Below are 22,508 nucleotides of genomic sequence, written 5' to 3'. Positions count from 1 at the left end.
GCCCTTAGTTGCATTTGCAAGGCCCAGTGATGATTTAAAGGAATTCTCAGATTGCTGTCATTTGCACTTTTCTGTTAAAAAGATATGTAAGGTGCTGAGCACATCATACCTGAGCCCCTTTTGTGAAAATTAACTCATTCTGGAACAAACAGTCATGAAAAGAGAATCAAAATAACAATACTCTTGGAAAATAAGACTTAACTTTGCTTACACTTTAGACATTGGGAACTTAATGTCAGGAATGCACACAATACCAATTGCAGTCAAAGCCACATAATCATCCCTCCTCCAACCTCTCCAGCTGAGACTTCAAACAAACTACTTCAGGGAAGTTCATCAGACAAACAGAGAACAAGTATAAAGTAACCACAGCATACCTGCAGAAAAGCTATGGGGAGACAGACACATCCATCTATCAACTTATTCACTGCCAGTGACTAACTCAGCTCCAGCAATTGCCGTAGCAGGTATCAATCAAAACCACTGAGGACTGGTAACACTGTCTTGAGAAAAATACCAGAGACATTGTAATGACCATGGGAAGGCACAACATTGATCTGACACCTCATGAAAACCCAACATTCCCAACCACATGCAGTAACACAGCTTGGGATAGACCCAGGAAGGCGGGCAGCTACTGAGTCCCTGGGGGCCGTCTCGATCAGTAAGGGGGTATCCTTGGAACATCTTCTGAATAGATACTTGCAGCTCCACTTCCTAGTGACACCTCATAAGTTCACACAACCATCTCTGCAACTGCATAAACATTATGCCTGCCTTTGAATGAAATCATAGTAGTGGAAGGAACAAGCCTAGCTTCATGCGATATGATACTCCATGCACATTTTTTTATTCTACACGACATTGAACCTGGAACCTATTGAAAAGAATCCCTCTGTACAAGAACAGGAACAAACTCCATCTGTTAGTCTGGGATTCACAGGTTGCTTCTAATTAACAGTCCTTGATTTCAAAGCAAAACTCAGATTTGACTGAGCAGTCAAAGCTTTAAGACTTCGAGATATTTTGGTTTAAGATCACTATGGAGATTTACACATGCAAACAGATTTCCTGCCTGTCTATCCGCATGAGTTGCATTCTCATTTTTATCCTGTAGTAGCTAAGGGAGTCTGAAAACAGGAATTCTGTGCTGTGGCACTACTTCAAAGTGCATGCCAATGATTTATGATAGACTTTCATAAATCACAAATGGAAGGGCAAGGAATGAAATACTGCTTCCAAGTAATTCTTATGCCCTTATTGATTCCGGAGTGGGCAAGAGCTGACCTACATTCAGTACTGCATCCAAGAAATCCCTAGGCCAGGACAGCCTGTCTCCTAGAAAGCACTCTTAGCCTGGTTGGCTAGTACCTGGGCCAGTTTCACTTTATTAGTTTGGCCTGTAAGTTTCTAGCAGCATTTCAGGTTTACAGAACCAAAACAACCATCAAGTAGTAAAACTCTGATATATACAGAAGAGAACCACACAGTGGCCCATTTAAGCAAGAAAGAGCCAGGCCATTGCCCCTGAGCTGCTCTGACCTCTTAGGTGGACAGGTGGCACAGCTTGGGAAAATGTGTCTCCAGATCAAACCAGTCCCTCAATAATGAGAAAACAAGGATGCTAAACGGCTTGGATAAGAATTCCATGCTTACATTTTGAGGGCACAGGTATGACACCTAGAAGTGCTATTTTCATCAGTGTGCAACACCTGGAATAGTGCTGTGATAGTTCAAGAAAAAGGCCAATTCCACATGCCATTCTGTCATCATCAGTTCTTAATGTTCTTAAGCTAGGACAATCTGGGACCAACTGTAGACCTAATGTCTTAAAAATGTCCTCCAGCAGTGAAAAAGCCACGTGAAGCAGCTCAAAAATTGCTATCTGGTTCTAAATGTTACAACAAAACCTGTGAAGGGTAGGTGAGACTCATCAACCTCAGCTACTCATAACCAAACATCAGTCTCCCAGTATTCCATGGTAGGCTTTTATTACATGTTCTGGTATGCAGAGTAGCAGCAGATCTAAAATGAGAATCATTCAGAATCAATGGGTTGGGATTAATCTGTCCTCCTGTCCAGTGCAAGTGCTGCCACAGTAATAAACAGAAATCTGATAACTTCATACTGTCAGCACAAAATGAAACTATGACCTTGACCCATGCAACAGCATCCAGTAATTTTTTCATAACTTCAACATACCATACTACACGGCTATGATCTAATAAGAATCTAAAAGTAATTAACTGGAATTTTTGAAAACTGAAGCCTTAATCAAATATGTATTCTTATCAGGGTTGCAAGCCAGCAATAAATTGGGACATTTAAAAAACTGGGATCCAATCCAATCCGTGATCTGATCAGGGTTCAATGGTTATAATAAATTGGGAGTATTAAAACTGGGATCACATCCAACACTTTATTTTGTCTAAACCACAGGACCTAGCTATGCTGCAAAGTCAGGAATACTCAATGAACAGATATACCATGTTGGATTAACCCTTAATAACTAATGATGCACAAGCTCAGGTGTCCTAAAAACATGTGGTTTAGCACAGAGCTTAATGGTGAGAATAGCAATTATGAACATTTAATCAGAGATCAATATGAACTATAAACAGCCATAATAATGCTTTTAGACTTGGCAGGTGGAATACACAGGAACAAAAGCTACATGGGATTGGCAAAAATGTGCACGTGTATGAGCATACTCTAAGGTACAGCACGCATTTAGAAAAATCATACTTTGATTTTTGCAACAGTCTGAATTTCGACTTTCGATTCGAAGCAATTTGGCTTTTCTACCATACTGCCATGTATCCATCTATTCTCGTTTCACTTTGGTTTCCAGTAACATACAGATTGTTTGTAATTAAATATAATGAAACAAATGCTTACAGAAAGGGAATGAAGTTTCATTCCCGAGTAGTCTCTCCTAAGTGGACTCTAAACGTTTTTAGTTCTGTAGGATGCATCCCTTTGTGCAGGGATCTTGCAGCTGCAAAATTAAACCTCTGTCTGCCAAATATAAAAAGCATATGTATTGATTTTTTAACTATGGGAACAGGCAACAAGCACCAGGGCTGGTAAGACAAGAGAGAAATGCTCTTCAGTTGCTGGAAGGTTTCTGAAAAGTAAAGGAAATTCAGTCTTTAATATAAAAACTGAAACCATTTAGTTTTACCCGAACTTGAGATACAGTATAACTTAAGCATTCAGTTCAGACATTGAGAAAGCAGGGGCTAGATATACCTTCTGCTTCTCTAACACTCTACTCAAACCTTAATACTATTAAAAAATTTTCCTCAATTAATTCCAATGAGGGCTACAAAACCAAGACTGTTTTAACAAAACTACTCCCACAAATACATGCAGAGGATTATTTTTTACATGGAGTGCCTCCTTATTAACTAACTCTCATGCTACTTTAAAAAATCATCCTATTTTCAACAAGGAGCTTCATTTTGTAAATTTTATTCTAATGTCAAGTAAATGTTCAATTCTGTTGGAAGAGAGACTTAGGTCTCACTAGGAAAATCCCAGTAAAATAGTATTAAACAAATAGGAAAAAATATTTTTCTTTCAATCCATAGTCACTTTATTTGCATTTGGAAGGCAAACAAATTACGATGTATAAAACTCAAGCATCTAATATATTTATCCAGTTTGTTTTGCAATGGCTTTCAAATGTTAGAAAATTAAAACACAACCCCAAATGAGAGGGGAAAGAAATGGAGTAAGGGGTGAAGAGAAATCTTTTTTGAGGGAAGGAAAAGACAAGGCCTCTTCCAGTATTTAATAATGTAGCAAACATCTTGTTGTTAAAATGATAAATTCTGAGTAATTTACACTGAACACACTAAAAATACAGATTTGAGTCATCTTGATCAAAATAACCCTCAGATATAGCATTTTCTTTTTCCTTCTATGGGCAGATTCTCAACCTTTGGAGCACATGTTTTATTACAGCCAAACTCTTTGAAGCATGAACAAAACGATGAGTTTATTTAAAACAGGGCCTCAGTCCAATGAAGCATGTGACTTATGTCAGGAAGGACAAACCACCGCCTCAAAGAACTGTACCACCAGTTAAGACAGTACTCCTGAACTATCATGAACTCCTGTCTTTTTCCACTCAAGTTTCACTGACATTGCGTCACCTTGGCACAACGAAAACTAAAGGAGGTAGGGGGAGAAGAAGAAAATAATTTAAAGGAGATGCTGAATTCATATTCAATTGGACACATATAAGGCTATTAGTAAAGAAGAAATGCCTAACATCCAAAATTCCTGTTCACTACTTGAAGTTTGCAGAAGTAGTAGTCGTGTAATAAAGTATTGGCTTTGAAAAGAAGGGAAGCCTGGGGCTGAGGTCTGGAATGAATTCCTAGCCTGACAGGGACTTTTTAGGAACTTGGACAAGCAGCTGCACTGCCTGCATGTCACATTCCCACCCAGAGGACACTTTTTTTTCCTGTCAGGTTTTCTCTCTTCCACCTCAACTGTAAGCGCTTCGGGTCAGGCACAAGCTTCCCTAACAGCAATGAACACAGTGAGACCTTGATCTTGGTGGAGATTGCTAGGGAATACAAGCAGTAAAAAAAATAATGATGTCAGCATTCCAGTGCAGGATGTGGAGCTGCTTCAGAGAACTGCAGCTACAAGGCACCACAGAGAGTTTGTACTGACAACTGAGACTGGGACAATGTGGAATGGAAATAGAAATTACTAGGCTAGTGAAATACTAAATTTATTTTCACTTTCTGAGGTTCAAATCTGAAACTTGGCAGCCTGTAAAAGGAATTGCCAGGCAAATTTATGCTGAGGACCAATGTGCAAGCAAATCCCATCCCTTTGGGAATCATCTGCACTACAGAGTGAGCACTGAATACTCTGTCTGCATACGCCTACTAGCTCTAACACATTCTGGATGTGCCAGACTTGTTGCACATGCACTGTTCAATTCCTTCCCTGTGCAAGCAGGAAATCCAACCTGTTCCAAGCATGATGGGCTTACACTCATGCAGCACACCTACGTAAGAGCTGATGTTTCCTGTCAGAGCCAGAGTCACTGAACTTGTACTGCACAGCCAGCCCATAATTGTGCAGTGAACACATTTGACATTTTTGCATGTCTAAAACTTGTCAAAATTTCTGGAAGACGGCTGCAGTCTTTACAGAAATCCTATCCCTGGGATTTTGTGAAATATTGTTGTGCCTATCCAATACCAATCAAAAAACTCTGCAAAACTATGAGAGACAGCCTAGTCCTGTAAGCTGAAAATGCACTTCCTACTGAAAAAGATTTCTCAGCTGAGATCTTGGAACAGTATTCTGCTTTTTGGAGAGCTGCCAAGCATATATTGCATGCAAAACCAATACCCAAAACCAGGCGAGTTCCACAGCTGCTAAGATGCTGAAAAGCACTTGATCATTAATCCTGTCACACCCAGCCCAAAAATCAGCTACTCCAACCTCTTCTACTAGTGTCCAAAATGGACAACATGGCCTCTGAAAAAAGAAAAAAACGGTCCGATGAAAAATCATAGTATCAGTTAGTATGGTAGGCAGTCAGCATTTTAGAAAACTGTTGAAGCAAAAAAACTGACTTTAGGATTGTAATAATTGGATCGAGGATCTGAAAAGAATTAGTTATACAGCTAGTCTTGGAAAATTAAAATTAGGTGTACATTTAAGTTAATGCTAGAAAGGCTAAATGTTAGAAAAGCAATTTTAGTTTGTTCAAGCTGTTAAATACAGGATTTGATCACAGGTATCAGGGGACGACACTTGCTACATTTCTGTAGTCTCTGCTACTACTATATCCCTAGTAGTTTTACCATACGCTCACTTCACTCAAGGAGAACAGATTTGAAAATATGACTGCATTCTACTAAGCTTCAGTTTTATAAATATGAGACCAAGTATGCAGGATAGCAGCTAGTGAAGTCACAGGAGCAGATGATCTATGGTGTGAATGTCCCACAAGGTTTTCTTTGCCAATATGTGCATTAAAATCTTGGACTTGAATTACATTATAGAATTACTAAATCTTGGGACAGAGCTATAAAACTTGTCTTTACTGTCTTACTGAGCATCCTCATTAGGTGAACAGGCAACAACTAAGCGAAAGGACTGATCTACCCTCAAGTCAGGTAATGTTTCCTTAGTGATTTTAATCAATTTCCCAAACAGTTTTTACCCACATAGGAGAAGTAGCTTCTTTATATAATTTTCCTCTAACAAAAATAAAACCTCTTCTATTTTATGATCAGCTGAAGAAGGGTTCAATAGTCAGCCTGTAGGTAGTCTTATGTGGGCAAACACACAGCCCACATGCTCTTACTTAATTTAGAAAGGTGAAGCAAATTGCTTGTTTTCACAGCATGTGTTGCATTCCTTTGAGGATAACATAGGGAAAATTTCTTCACTATTTTTCTGGGTTTAATTTTTATTTTTTAATTTGAAACCCCCAAAGATATAAGGTTTACTACCTGATACAAAAGCGTGATATTCCTATTCTTGTGCCTTACAGAAGAAGAATCAAATAAGTGAGTTAAAAATATCATCTTGGTTCATCCACTTCTCAACACACCTGCTGTTCTCCATTTCAGTCAAAAACTCTTCCAGGTCAAAACTGAAATCATTACTAGAGAAACCAGAATGATGAAGATATTGAGCTGCCAGTTTCCAATGCAGCCGTACCAAGTTACTGTCAATCAGTGACTGTAATTAAAAAAAAGCACACAACGCTGAAGAAATATTAAGAACAATTATCTTGTGTCCAATTGGAACGTTAGACCTCTAGACAGAAGGGTTCATTCCTTCCAGCCTGCCAACATTTTAGTAAATGACACTGGCCCTTTAACAGATGGGATACATGCTTCTTAGCTTGCCAGGATCCTAATAAAAGACACTGGCTTCTTTAAAACGAAGGACACATACCTCTCAAATTGCCAGTATCCAAATTGGGAGTCAGCAGTTTAATATAAAGGCACTCATCAATCTGGCAAAATCAAGGACATGGCACAGAAATTTTAAAACAAATGGTACAAAGTTTCTCCTGACACTACTTAACTTAGATGAACTAAATACTTAAGCACTGGCTAAGCATATCCAGTAGCAGCACTGTAGTAACTAGATACCTTGCTAGCTTTTAAAATAGAAAAAATTAGCAGCAGCCTTCAAGGGTTTGGATTGACTTTTTTCCCCAATCAAACCCATTAGCTACCACTTATAGGGCTGACCATGCACTGCACGACTCAAATGAAAGCAGGGTGTCTTTTCCCTGCGCACTGAGCAGTACCACAAAGGTTGACCATGTGGAAACACTCTGTCTGCCCAAAAGGAACCATGTCTGCTTCCATTCCCTCTCCCAGGAGCAGGATGCTCCAGTGAAGGAGAGAGACCTCCAAAAGTTTTCTGCTTGCACTGGCAAAATGTATTACTACAACTTGTAAAGTTTTACAGCAACTGCAGACACTTCTTGAGAGCCAGCAAACTATAGGCTCTTTAACTTTTCTGAGAGCAGCCATCAGAGGGGAAAAAAAGACCTTTTTCAGCATATTAAGTACTTCTGGATGAGTTGGGGAAAGGGAAAGTGGAGTTTTCTGAACCTTGTTGACACTGACAAACTGTTTCCGGTTTCTGAAGGGTAGACGTAGGGGAAAGCAGAAAACTCTAAAATCTCTTAATCTGGAAAGGTAAGAAATTCACTAAGACTGGGCATAGGAAAGTGTATTTTATGACCTGGACAGACTCCCAGGGTCTTACCTCAGAAATACAACTCCTAGCTGGCGCACAACCGGCTTCTTGCCTTGCCCCTCTTGCCCACCCCACTGCTGGCAGACTCCTGCCTGTGCAGGCTGATTTTAACCATCTGAATCTGCTTTCTTCCAGGTGTCCCTTGGCATATTCAACATTTGTTGCATACACATTTCTGCAACATGTGGCTTACCAGCAAACACTGTGCAAAAAAGAACATACCAAAGTACAAAAACTACCATGTGATGGCACAGCCAGATGAAACCAAAGAGGTCTGAAGTGCTGGAAAACAATGGCAGAAGCTGTCAGGAGAGAAGGGAGGAGGTTCTTGCTGTAGAAAAGTAGAGGAGAAAATACTAAGTCAGTGGTCCTGGGAATGGGCAGAGGCGCAACAGGTTTTGAAGGAACTGATCTTCACAAGCTAAAGCAGAAGCTGGGATTTGCATGCTAAAGTGAAGTGCACAGAAGCTGCAGGAGAACAAGCTCCTGTCACACAGCAGCTCTGACTCGGCCAGGACTGGCCTAATGCTCTTGGTTGCCTGGACCTGACTGCAGTGGGCATTGTGTTGGACAGGCAGGCTGGCTGGCTGTTCCTTCAGGAGACACCTTGCTCTGAAGTTTTTCACTTGATGAACAAAGATACTGCTGCCATTTACTCACCTTTCACGTTCATCTTTCATTTTCTCCAGCTCCTCCTCCTTAAGCATGCCTTGCTTTGCAGTCTCCTTCTGATCTGCCTTCCCACTTTTATCTTCTTTCTTCTTTCCAAATCTGTTAAAGATATCAAGGAAGGAGTCATGAGGAAATAATTACAGAAGAAAAAACAGTACTTATCTATCATAAACCACAGAAATTTTAGGCAATCAAAACACCAAGGTTTTATCTTAGAGACTCATAAATTTCCCACATTGGAAGATAAGTTATCAGTATTACCTGGGCCATATGCAGGAGGAAGGACTGGTTACAAATTGATTTGGACCCTGTACTTTTGAAAGCTATTGCTTGAAACTTAGTTGAAAAGCCCCATCAAACCTGATATGCAGGGCATTGCAGAGTGGCATATTAATATGGCACATTTTAAAGTGCCTGAAGGTTCCTCTTGCCACACGACAGCTCTCTGAAAGTCATCTGCAGTGGCTGTGGTGTCAGCACCCAGACTGGGCCACTGTTCTGCTCTTACCAGTAACTACTGTCTCTCATTCATGATGCATTAATTTTAGGATTTGCTCTTTGCTAAATGAGGATGCAATCAGAAAGAATAAAATCTTGCTTTGTTCCAAGAGTACAAACCTAGACAGTCCATAAGAGCTCTTTTTTAAACTTCTGGGGTTTTCTTTCTGCCTAGTAATATACTATCATGTAATATTTATGCTGTGAAAGTCCTCCAGAGGCCCCAATGGATTTGGGGCTGCCACTGTTGTTTTATACACTGTACAAATATGCATAACAAGTCTGCTTTGCGCAGCCTATAAAAGGTGGCTGAACTGGGGAGATACATTTAATTTCTGGTGGTGTTAGGCAGAATACTGGGGTCAAATATACTCATGAATTATGGACCAAAACGTTTAAAAACCTCCCCTCCTCTTTACCAATTTGAAATTCTCTGTTCCACAAGTAAAATGATCAACCTGTGTCTTCCCCTGCAAATTAATACGTCCTTATAGGTACAACAACAATGTAGAGAAAAATAATAACTTTTTCATTATATATACTATATTGCAAACTAATTACTCTGACTCAAAACTGCAAACTCTTCTGTGAAAGTCTGCAGCATTGCCCCAGCTATCTCTCTTTTACCCTTTTTGTTTTTCATGTCAGCCCAAACTGCCTCAAGTGGAACAGCTGAACTACTGTGCCTATATTTAAGCTGTAAATCACTGACCTTATGTTTCTCCACTGACAAAAGCAGAAATTTTGCAAATAGTCAGGCTCATAAGATAATGATCCAAATTTTTTGTGAATTTAATTAATAATTCTGAGCTTGTGGTCAAATGAAGTTACTGGGTTATCTGCAGCAAGTTGTCCAGACAATAAGAACTTGGTTAGAAAGGGAATGATGGATGTGAGAGACAGACACGTAGCATGTGGTACTAACAGAAAGGGCAAATACTACAGGTAGTAACATGAGATGCTTTCTTGTTGCTCTGTCATGGACTGTGCTGAGGAGAAGAAAGACTCCTATCAGTGCACGGTTTTCTCTTCTTTCCTATGTTTTGCAATAGAGATAGATGGTGTCCTGCATTCTTTGAGGGATCCTTTGCTCAAAATATACATACACCTTGTCTACAAATCTTCAGTTCTTTTTTCATGGTCTCTACTCATTTCAGTGCTTCCAGAAATACAGTATATACTTTGCATGCTTTTCCTTTTTCTGAGTGTAGAGCAGCACATTGATTTCACTGCTACTTTCTAAGTTCCAACAGCTCCAAGAGCCTGGAGTCACACACCCCATCAGAAGCTGGCGGTGGCAGTGAAGGCAGCAGTCAGGAAACATAAGAGAGACACTGAGGTTGTACATACAGAGTGAGGAAAAACAAAGTAAGGAGGGTGCACAGGTATGAAATGACCCAGGCGAAAAAGAAAAGCCAAATGAAACTCTGCATATATTATTCTCTACAGAGACGCCAGGCAGTCAAACAAGAAATCACCTGGGTATGAGCACCAACAGGCTGCTCCTGAAAAGCCCTGCTTTCTGATGCTGGCTCATGCTGGGAAGGTCTCACGGCAGTTTTCTCAAGAGGCCATATTAGCACTTGCATCTTGGTCATAATCCAGCTCTGGTACTTTGTTTATATTCATGCTGCCTGCTTTTTTCCCACAGTTTCAATTATAGGTTTGTGGAGTTTCATATTCAACTGTAGCATGCATTGATTTTGAAAACATTATTCTTGGGCATTTTGTATTGCTGCAGGGAGCTGAAGTTGGATATGTTGCATACTCGAGAGAAATGTGAAAAAAAAAAAGTCTTTAACATGCGTCCCTTTCAAGTCTAGATATTATTTCTTGCTTACTCGAGAAATACATTTTAAATAAAATGAAGTGACAATTTTGATTGCAGTAACAGCCAACATAACAAACCCTAGCAAAAACAGTGCTGTTTGCTGGTAGAGCTGTTCTTGCCATAAATTTGGCAAGTTTCAGTGCAATTATAAACTGGGAATAATGAGTTGATCTTGATGAAAACAACTTTTGTTGTTGTGCTGCATTAAAGGCAGCGTGGCCGGCAGTTTGAGGGAGGTGATTTTGCCCTTACACTCCACTCTCGTGGGACTCCATCTTGAGTGCTGTATCCACCTCTGGGGGCCTCCAACATACAAAAGGATGTGGACCCGTTGGAGTGAGTCCAGAGCAGGCCACAATGATGCTCAGAGGGCTGGAGCACCTCTCCTAGCAAGAAAGGCTGAGAGAGCGGGGGTTGTTCAGCCTGAAGAATAATCCATGGAGACCTTGTAGCACCTTCCAGTACCTAAAGGGGGCTACAAAAGACATGGAAAGGGACTTCTCCCAATGGCAAGGAGGGATAGGACACCGGGGAATGGCTTTAAAGTGAAAGGGGGTAGGTTTAGATTAGATATTAGGAAGCAATTCCTCACTGAGGATGGTGAAGCACTGAAACAGGTTGCCCAGGAAAGCTGTGGATGCCCCATTGCTGGAGGTGTTCAAGGCCAGGCTGGATGGAGCTTTGAGTAACCTGGGACAGTGGAAGGTGTCCCTGCTCATGGCAGGGTGGAAATGGGTGATCTTTAAGGTCCCTTCCAACCTAAACCATTATATGATTCTGTGACTATATTTTTGCTATTTTTTTGCTTCAGATAGAATTTGTACAGGCTTACAATTTTGACCTGTTATACCAAGTATGCAGCATATAGCTCAAGGCTAGGGAAATATTCAGATGTAGGTTGTTTTTTTTGCCTCTTCTGCACATTGCTATACCATAAAAATCCATTCTTTTATTATTATGTTTCTCAGCTCAACAAAAATCTTGCACAAATATAAGAAAATAAAAGCAGCACAAAATTTAACACCAAGAAAAGCAACATACACAGACAGCATTAAATGACAAAGAACCCAGTATCATCTCTGCCTGAATTTATACACCCTGTCCTAAAAGTTATGGTCTGCTCACTGATGTGTTCTAATTGCCATGGGCTTCTGATGATAAAATTAACTTTCAGCCATTGTAATTTTGTATGGGTTTGTGCACTAGAGGCTTAACAGTCTCTATGGCTTATTGGAACAACAACAACAACAAAAAAGGCAGTAAGAGTACTTGCTGCATGATCAGACTAGGTTTGATCATACTATCATTGATATCAGTTGAGGCCCTCCACTGATTTCAACAAGAACAGGATAAAATCCATTGTCAAATTACACTATGTAATTAATCAAATCCATATTAAAATTCTATGAAAACTGAATGGCTTTAGGATTTGAAAATGCCAATTCTCCAGGCAACGAATAATTGGACTGTGGTAAAATCTGCCTTCCATATTAATACTATTGTCAGCAGAATAAAAACATTGATGAAAAATTGTATGGTACACAAATTTTTAAAATGTCTGTTTTGCTATACTGTGCAGTCAAATTCTCTTCAACTTAATATCTGATGGATTTATTACTCTGAAAACCTTTTATAACAAATGGAGAACTATTACTAGAAGACCTGAAAACAAATGGATCAGCTGTATCTTCTCATTCTATAGCCATCTATAATCAATTTATGTCAAATGAAGCCACTGGTCATTGTAATGACAGTAAGGAAATAAATCCATGCCTCCCCAGTTTGAGTGAATGCCCCCGTTCTTTGATTATCCACTGTAAATGCCTAGGAAGCACTGTTAAAGATGTTACAGCCCTGTTAACCTTAGTATACTTTTCAGTTGGGAAAGTTAATATTCCAGCTACTCAGAGCACAGTTCTCCTGTAAATAAAAACATAAAGGGATTTTTTTTATGTGAACAGATCTTTGAGGGCTTTGTGCTTTTGGGAAAAGCCCATATGCGACTGTTGAAAATATGCCGTGCAAGAGTGAGGCATTATCCTATTTCTATTAATTTCAAAGGGTGCCTTGCAAACAACTGAAATTGTTCCCCTTAGAAACATTAAGGAAATAAAGTCTCTGAATACCAAATGTATGTTGTCTTGCAGTATTTATTGCCATTCTACAGGCTATAGCATTAAAGCATATGTATGCTTCTTTTCAAGGATTCTAAGGGACAAAAATGAAAACAAACCTACTACAGACCTGCTCTGTTATTACTTGGGATAAATGTCTTGCATGCAAGACTTAAAGCTGTGGTCATGGCAACACTTCGTTTCTGTGTGGAGCCGTGGGCTCCCAGATCTCAAATGTGTTGATATTTGCTTCAAGGATTAAAAAGCAGGCAGGTCTATAAAGTCCCAGACTTCTAAGCAGCAGAAACATCTGGTGAGTGGAACCTTGAAGCAGCTTGTCGACTAAATTCAGCAATTTGGATTTCTTAGCTAATTCAGTTGCCCAAGATCAGGAGGTTCCACACAGCTAACAAGGTACATAATAAAAGCACAAACATCTGTAGGAAAACAATTCAAGAGAGCCTATGACACAGTCAAGCAAGACACAAAGCCTAACACTGTCAGAAAATCTTGACATCTCCAGAAACGATCTGTAAAAAACCAGTGATTTGTAGAGTACATATAACAAAAGCTCTGACTCTCAGTCATTTCACAGCAAAATGGGGAAAAATGCTGAGATTATTAAAGCAGGTCCCTTATGAAAGACTAGAAATAGCTCTTAAAATTAAATTTAAATGTGAGTAAGAATGAATAAGTGAGAAAGAAAGATAAAGATACTAATAAGGTATGATTTTCAGGTCCACACAGGGACTATAAAAAGCTTATTAACTGCCAGTACTGCCGTGTGTTTTAAGTTATTTTATCACTCAGCTTTTACGGTAGAAGAAATACTCTAGAAGCAGTGCTGTGCTTTGATTAATTGCTTTCATACACACACTTTCACAGAGTATTAAACATTGCTGTAAAGATCCTTAGTGAGTCAGACTTGCTGGTGATTACAGGCCAGGCTCATTTTACATTTATGTTAATAGCAGCATTAATGAAATACATCTTTCACATTTTTAGTGGCTCTCTAAATACCTAAAAGGTTTGTTACTAAATGTTTACTTACTGGGCAGAAGTATGCCATTGAGTATTACACCAGTGGGATCAAGAGCTTTGCAACAGCTAAAAAAACTACAGAAAGAAAATAACACGTTTTGGTAAAACATGTTTGATGATTTGAGAATGGAGCACACACAGGAAGGCAACAGGGTTCAAATCTTCAAGATCCCAGAAGATGAAAGTGCCTCCACAACCAAGCTAAACATGATAAAAAGGGCAGCTCTGGGCTGGGGGGGCTGTGAGCCAGGAGGGGTTAAGCATCTCTCTTCCTGGTCCCACTGCTAGCCCCTTGCTTCCAGAGAGTGGATCCCATTCCCTCTGTGGAGGATTTAGCCCCAACAACATCGAGATGCCCTTCCCAGTCTACAACACAAATTACAGCAAAACCTCCTTATGACACAGCCTTGCCCAGGAGCAGGTTATGACCCAATCTCCCTGCTTTGGCAGGGTGAGAGGAAAGCACCAACAAGATGATGAACACAGGAGAGGGCTAGTTCAGCCCCTTCTGCTCCCTGCTGCTGGGTGAAGAGTGTCTCCAATTCTGGGGCTGTGCCATGTACAACACCAATCCTGTTGGGTAAATCGGAAAGAGATCTTCTGAAAAGTAAAGGAAAAAAAAAAAGCACTTTTAATTAGATTTGGTGAGGTTTGCTTGCAGGAAAGACTTGTGAAGGTAGCCTGCTGCCTCACCGTTCTCCCACTGCTGGGGCTCACTCCCAGGGCAGCAACAAGAGGAGGGCAGCAAAAGCAACAGCTTGCCATGGCAAACAACAGGGCAGCTTAGGCAACCAAAAATAGCTCCCCTGAAGAAGGAAAAATGACCTAACCTCTGACCTATTACACCAGTAAAGGCATGCAACAAATTGTCCAAGCGTGCTATTCTACAATTATTATTTGTATTTCACAAATGCAGCTAAACTTCATGAATGTGGGTATCCTCATATTTAGCCGTATTATTTTGGGAGATAATCCACATTATTTTAATGCTGTGATCAGAGTTAAAATGATTATGATCAGCAGGAAGAGAGAAGTTATGCAGAAGTTGCAAATATAAAAAAATCCACCTTATTATGCTCCTGTTACATCAAAATTAAGCAATCAAGTGCCACTTTTGTGTTTTTGAATTTATTTTTTATTTATTGTATCAGACTGCTGGAGCTAGACTAAAATGACTGAACTTCCAGAACCAGTCTAATGGGAGTAAAACTTATCTTTTTAAAACTCTGATTAAACACAACCTCCTCCCACCCGTTTATTTCTTTGATGCCCAAATTAGCATCTTTTCTGCAGCATGCTGAATTAATTAGTACAGTGACAAAGAATTAGTCCAGATAAGATCAAAGCTGAAACCATATTTATCTGGAATTTGAAATTAAGAGCAAAGAGTATTAACCCTCAGCACTTCAAGGAGCTTTCCACATGGCACACTTAGTAAGCCTTCCATGAGTTCTTTCAAAATAAATCAACAGTGCAATTTTTTTCCCCACTGAAGTTTTGCTAAAAGGAAAATAAATTTGCCATGAATTCTGCTACAATGTGAAACTGCCTTTAATGCAGACCCTGTACATGCTACTCATTATGTAACTTGTAGGCATCAGTAGAACAAAGCAAACAAAGCTGAGAAAAGATACTTAATCACATTTGTATTAATGCTTGGACTGTCACATTGTTCACAGATTTAAGGGCTACTGAAAGAATTCCCAGCACTGAATCTGAGAAGCTGCCTGCTGTAACACCTCCCAGGTAAATAATCTATAATCTTCAATGGAGAGGGTCACACACAGAAACGAAATGTCAAACAGAAGCCCTAAATTACACAGGAAAGTTTGAAGTTTACTCTGAGAGTATGAACCATGTGGACAGCAATAATGGAAAATCTTCATTGCTGGTATCATTGCCTCGGATATTATCTGTGTTTCAGTACAAGGTAAAAGACTGGAGGCTGTTTCCCACGTGAAATGCAAGAGGCTGATCTTCTGCCTGGAAATTGCAGAACAGAAGCAATTTAAATAGTCACACCAAAATCTTCTCATCACCCATCTTCCCAAAGCCTTTGAGCCCCCCATAAACTTTTTTTTTAAATGTAGAACTTGCTTGCAATTTAGACAGAGGAGAGTTACTGCAACTCATTCTGATAATTAGGTACTAGAAAATCCTTGCCAGTAGAGAACTCCTGTTCATCTGTACCATATGCAAAATCTTACCTCTGCAGTATCTAAAATGACCAAAAACAAAACCCAAGGAGTGTGATGGCACCTTAAGACTTGGGCCACCCAAGCTGAAGTGTAAAACCACAAATTCCAGCTACTGAACCTATGGAATGGAGAAAAACTCTCATCAAGTATTATGTAAACACAGACAACAGAAGGCAGCTGTGAAGAGTCATCCTTTATACTTCAAGGAACTTATTTTTAGAAAACATGCTGAGGTAGTCTGAGTACTGGAGGTAGCATTTATGAAACGGGGTCACTACTACAATTATCTGACCAGGAAAATCATTATGTTCAATGGCAGCTATGCACCTGTTTCCATGAAATGATATTTTAATCATTCAGCGACCATGCTGCTAGTCTTTTTGGTCACCAGGACAAGAATTCTGCATCCTGCATTACATATACCACAAAAGAAAAATCTGCAGTAAACAAGGACCGCTGTGATTTACAGTTTGATCAGAAGGAAGAAAAAAAATCAATTTATGGTCTGTCCAATGAAACAAGCACTGCCTCCTTGTCCACTGGATGGTGGAATTACCCTCCACCAAAGTAATAAATTATTCCCATATATTCTTATTTGTCCCTACTTCCATACAGCAGCAGTTGTTTTCCCCTCTTGGCTTCCCTTTACAAGCATGTAATTTCTTCTGAAGTGAATACTAATTCTGTTCCAAACTGTGCAGAGAAACATTGCTGTACCTACCCTACCTGCCAACCCCAGGGGAACATGATAATCCCATCCATGTCTTGGGCATGGTAACTCCATATTCAAAGCAAAAGGAAACAACTAGCCCTTGACTTTGCTTCTCTAATTTCCATTTCATAGTCCCAGGAAAGGGAAAGGGAAAAGGGGAAAGGGGAAAGGGGAAAGAAGCAGGCCGTTAGCCTTGATATTAATTTTTCTGGAACTTTATTATTGTCTGTCATGCAGCAAAAAATAAATGCAGTTTCCGATGGAACCTATTCCTCTAAGGTGCAGAGTAAGGCAAAGTAGGAGACACAGACTGGCTGTGCAGTCTGTGGATGCTGCCAGCTACCCCTCCAAAACTCCTGACTTTGTGGTTTTCAAAATCCTGCAGTCAAGTGAAAGCCAGCACACCTCTATCCCAGAAGCACCTTCAGCCCTCTGCAGGTAACTGAGAATCACTTGAAGGGGGACAGGGAAAAGACCAACTGAAGGGAGCCTAAAGGGTAGCTCTTGGGGTGCCAAACTTGACAAAACCAGGATGCTGAGTTTTTTCTTTTGTTTCATGTTTTCTCCTATATTGGGTGTCTCTTTCCCATATTACCAGCCACGTGACCCCAGAATTCACTAAAGTATCAGCTACATGTATATGTATATTGCATGTTTATCAGAGGAAGGGCTTTTCACTTTTCTCATGTCATAACTCTCATGGTATTCAGTGCTTTTCTTAGCATTTTAGCTACTCATGCACTTTATGAGAATCTCCACTTGCACTACAAAACTTTTTGCTCAGCCCTCTTGGCTATGGAAAAACAACATAGAACTGTGACATTATCAGAACTGCAGATACAAAACTCATGAGGCAAATTAAATATATGACATTTGCAAAACAAAACAGAAAACCTCCTACATTTGCACTCAGAGCCATGATATTTTGTCAGACTTGCTAATCATCTCACTACTGCAGGGCTCACCTTCTCAACTAAATCACGTGCCTTCCTCCCCTCACATGCCACAGTGGGGATTTGTTGGGTCTTATCTGACTTTCATGAAGTAAACCTTCACACTGTGAGTTCCAACAAGATCTCCCAGGAACACCCTTGAAAAACAGCAGGAATACAGAGGACTCCCCTCCTTGTTTCAATGGAGACAACATGCCAGTCTTCATGAAGGCTCCATTCTGTGGAACACAGTGACTCTAACAAGTAGTTAATGTTGAGTATATATCACCATATCCATTCCAATATGAAGAAACTGCATCACAAAGCATAAAAATTTTGTGCTCAGTTTAACAGGTCCTATTCTCTTCCTCTACTGACCACCTCAGAGCTATGGTTCCATTACCACTGCATATCCATCTGCCTCACTTTCCAGCCAGTTTGCTGTGATGCTTTTTCCCCTTGACTATTTCCCCCCATCTCCTTTGAGTTCTCTCCTCATTCATTTCCTCATTCTCCCCAACACACTCGCTCTCCTCCTCCTTGCTCCGCACTCCTTTCATACGCTCTACTGCTGCTCTGCTACAGAAATACCTCTTCCTGGGGATTTCTGCTTGCGACTGCACAAAAGGAATGCGTCTTGGGCACCAGCACTCTTGCTTCTGAGACACTGAGCAGCAATATGCAGTAAAGACATGCACAGATCTCTACAGTGGCTGAGCTACCACTCTTTCTCAGCAGGATGCATTAGCCTTATTTGAGCTCAGGCTCAGAGTACTGAAACTCTGAACTAAGAGACTTCACAGTAAAGAGATGCTTTCGAATGGAGACATAAGAGGGAGAGAGATGGCTCTTGAATAGGCAAGGGAGGTTGTAAAGGCAAAAACCCCTTATTTGGTGACTTGCTTTTAGATTTCATAATGGACTTCTAAAGCTAAAGCAACACAAATTCCACCTCTGTGCCTTTACTATAGCTGGCATTTTTACAAAGCAGTAACATTCAAAACAATGCCAAAGTAAGAGAGGAGTTATGCATATACTGTGTTTTGAAAGATGTGTTTTGTCATAACAAATAATAGATGTTTTTGCATTTTTAAACTGTCAAAATCAGTTCTTCTGATAAATAATACCTTCCCTCCCTGGCCTTGGCTATCGTACATTACTAATTAGACGTAGTAGTTCGTGGTTAATATCCTTCCCCACAGATTTATTATTAGCTTGTATATTCTTTTCAGTGGAATTGTGCTAATGGTAAGGTCTGCTGGAGGCCAACTGCATGAAGCCACTGGGAGGAGAAATCTGTTTGCCTGTCAAAACAGTGCCTATCAATTAGAACTGTAAATGTGATTCCTTTAAGTGTCTTGGATGGTAGCAGAGACTTTTCAGTGATGGATTAGGGGGCTGAATCACTTTCATATTGTACTAAAGGAAGCTTTCAAGCAAACAGCTATCTGCATGAAACAAATTCACCATTTTTTTTGAGCAAGTCTAGAAGAACCTGTCTGACCTGCCAAAATTCCCCTCTGCTATTTTCCCAGAAATCCACAGAAATCCAGCACTTAATGTGGCATACTGACAAAACTGATACTAGATTATTCTGTGGTTTTCTTAGGAAAACATGGCTTAGGATAGCTACAGCAACAGAAAAAAACAATGAAGCTGCTGAAAGACACGATCCATAACAAAGAAGGAGTGAGATGATGCAATTCCACCACTCAGTGATTTGGGATGCAGTCCTGGCACATAGATAGCAATTTCCCCTCTGATACAAGCACCCAGCTCTCATCAGCATCACTAAGAGTTGTGTGGACAGACTGATGGGAATATGTTCCCCTGAGTTTTGCAGGAAATTACCACCACTCGGGGACTGAAGGAGGCACTGTCTGTCACTCTCAGGCATACCCTCTGCCAGTTAATTAAGGAAAAACCTCTGCCACAAGTATCAAGAGGAAGCTCTTCCCTATTCTCCTCTGTACAGCAAACCTGACACAAAGCAAAATGTCAGGAGCAGGACCTAGGAAATGGGGATGCTCAGGGAAGGTGAACTTCAGCCTGCATTTGCCAAGCTCTTCTGCCACCATGTTTTGGTGGATTTTGAAAATAGTTATTAGGAATCAAATTGATTAGTTACAGCTGAGTTTAAGCTTTAGGAAAATATCTTCAGCTCTCACACATTCTGGCTTTTGGTTACTGGTTATTTTCAGGAAGAGCAATCCTACATGGCACGTATAAAAACCAGTCAGCCAGACTGCTAACCCTCCAGGGCTCCACTGCTATTTTCATGCCAAGAGACAGTGACTAACCAATACCGGAAAAAGCAAAGGACTCAAACATACTCACAAAATATAGCTCTGGCAGTTGAAGGACAATGGTTCAGGATGGGGAAGGTTTCATCCAGTCATTAAACAACAGGCTCTCTCATCAGGCTGATACACTAAACTGAAGGTACTAAAACCTTTTCCTTGGTACCACTTTATAAATAAAAAATAAATACCAGAACTAAGTGACTGAAAGTTTTAGTCAATTATATGAGCTACACAGCTCTGTTATATCTGTTTGCAATAGTATTACTCATGAACTGTGAGCCAGTAAATTTCTTTGGAAGGTTTCAATGAAAACCTGGCAATCACTCCTGTTTCTTGAATCTTAAAATAAGTAATTCTGGTGCAGTCAGATAAAGAAATACATTTTTTCTGGACAAAGTCAGAGAAAATTTCTAGAATAGTGTTTAAAACAATGAAGCACTCTTACTTTGCTGGCTATTACAACCATGTACCTTGAAATTGCACAAACACCATCAACAGCCCAGATTCCCCAAATTTTTTCCTTCTTGTATATTTCTTGCCTTTCACACATTGACTTCCAAACACAAATGTTCATACACTATTTTAAAAATAATTATTTGTTATTGCTATTTATATTGGCAGACAGTTAATTTTTGTGTGACAGTGTAGGGAAAAATCTCTGCTTTCTTGTTCAGGTACAGGAATGCTTTGTTCACCACACAAAGGCTTTGACTTCTTTTCTCACTACCTCCACAGCTCCATGTCCTAAAATTATATTCACTCATTCAACTATCTGCAATACCAAACCACTGGTGCTAATTTTACCTAGAGACCAAAATGAGAACAGATACCTTAAAAATTCTGCAAAGAAGTTGCTCTAAAAAAGCTCTTCATTATGAGGGCGATAAAAAACCCGTTAAATTCAAAGCCCATGGCAGTAGAGAAGGCTGAAGAACACAGATGAAGTCTATCACTCATTTCATTAAAACTTCTGCCACAGGAGCTGCTAGTATCACTGCATGAATAAAAACTAAATGCTGTTGATAAAAAACTACTCCAGGGTGTGTAGTCAGTCAATGAACCTAAGTCTCTTTTGTTTCCCAACTGTGCTTGATACAATGAAGCAACACAGTTTCTCCTGAATGTATCAGACATTAGCCGTTGTCCATCAAACAACTGGGAGGGAAAAATTCTGGCTTACAAGTTACCCATGAATTACTGAACACAATCAGTATTCAGTACCATGAACATTCTGCTGATCCATCATTAACTGCAACTGATCACATGTACTGTTTCTATTTCTTAACTTGATAAATCATTGTTTAAAAACTACCTTCACAAGCACAGGGGAGGAGAAGCCACTTCGCACTTCCTGAAAAACACGTTTTGGCAATGGGCCCAAAAATTTACTGTGTTAAAAACCCCCACAACCATATGAACACAAATTGCACCACACGAGTGCTCACAGTTGATAAATTACACTTAGCTGAAAGTACTTAATCTGCAAAACAAACTAGAGACCTGACTGTGAAACAACTTAAGCATCTGCATTTCCATTTCTTTGCTGTATGTTTGGTCTCCTGTCATAGGAAAGAGTGAAAAGAGTGCCTAATTTATCAACTATATATACCACTCATCTTGATCTCTTGATACCACTATTTATTTTGATTTATTAGTTACAACATTTAAAACAATTTTTTTGTCATGATAATTGAGTTGTCTTTGTAGCCTTATTGTTGTGTATCTAGACAAATGCATCAAAGATGTACAGAATTTTAGATGAAATTGCATTATTGATTTAGAGTGCCATGATGATGTTACTTTGTTGTGGTTTTGTAACTAAAAGGCCCAGTTGTCTGGCTTCAGTTTTGTTTTTCTTCTCATGTAGGGAAAACGAAATCCTTCTACCCTCTCCTTGCAGTCATACATCTTCCTGCCACCTTCTGGCTCTCTTGTACCACTGTCTTTTCCAGCTGCTGCTGAAAAGACAAGTATCACTAAAAATATAGTCCAGTGATTCTTGGGGGAAAAAAAAGCAACAGGATACAGGAATGCAAAGCAGAAATCATGGTCAAATCCAAGGTCCTGAATTTCAATAACAGTAAAAAAAAAAAAAAAGCTGTACATGTGGAAAAAATATTCTCCCCCCCCCTCCCCCCAAGTCCACTCACACTAGCTGGAATTAACAACTACATCTTTTGTACTGTTAGACATACTTCCTCTAGCAATTAGTTGGCATATTCTCTAAATAAGCACAGTTGTAAAAGCCAGCTAATGCCCTAGTGCTTCTATTGGAAATCTTTAATAAAAATCACTTGTATTTAACAGATTGATTGAAAACTGGTTCCAAATAGGGTACTTTCCTGTTATGCAGAGGACAGTGAGAATTTCATCCTACAAAATGTGGCTAGTGCTGTTTGAAACAAATGAAAAAGGAAAAGTAAAGAAACGAAGGTGTCTAAAG

General features: G+C 39.8%; 1 protein-coding gene across 6 annotated transcripts in view; it reads right to left on the bottom strand.

Moving 5' to 3' along the window:
• PARD3B (par-3 family cell polarity regulator beta) overlaps positions 1–22,508 on the bottom strand; it is a 402,580-nt gene that overhangs the window by 89,672 nt on the left and 290,400 nt on the right. For all 6 annotated transcript variants that reach the window (XM_042040921.1, XM_042040922.1, XM_042040923.1 and 3 more), the window contains one exon: positions 8,425–8,535. In XM_042040921.1, the coding sequence (XP_041896855.1) occupies positions 8,425–8,535 (111 nt within the window). The remainder of the gene's footprint in view (positions 1–8,424; positions 8,536–22,508) is intronic.

This window comes from Corvus kubaryi, unplaced genomic scaffold (genome assembly GCF_017639235.1).
Source record: "Corvus kubaryi isolate FWS band 111438036 unplaced genomic scaffold, C.kubaryi_AGA036_p1.0 37396, whole genome shotgun sequence".
In the NCBI taxonomy this organism is placed as follows: domain Eukaryota; kingdom Metazoa; phylum Chordata; class Aves; order Passeriformes; family Corvidae; genus Corvus; species Corvus kubaryi.
This window is presented reverse-complemented; position numbering and strand designations above follow the sequence as displayed.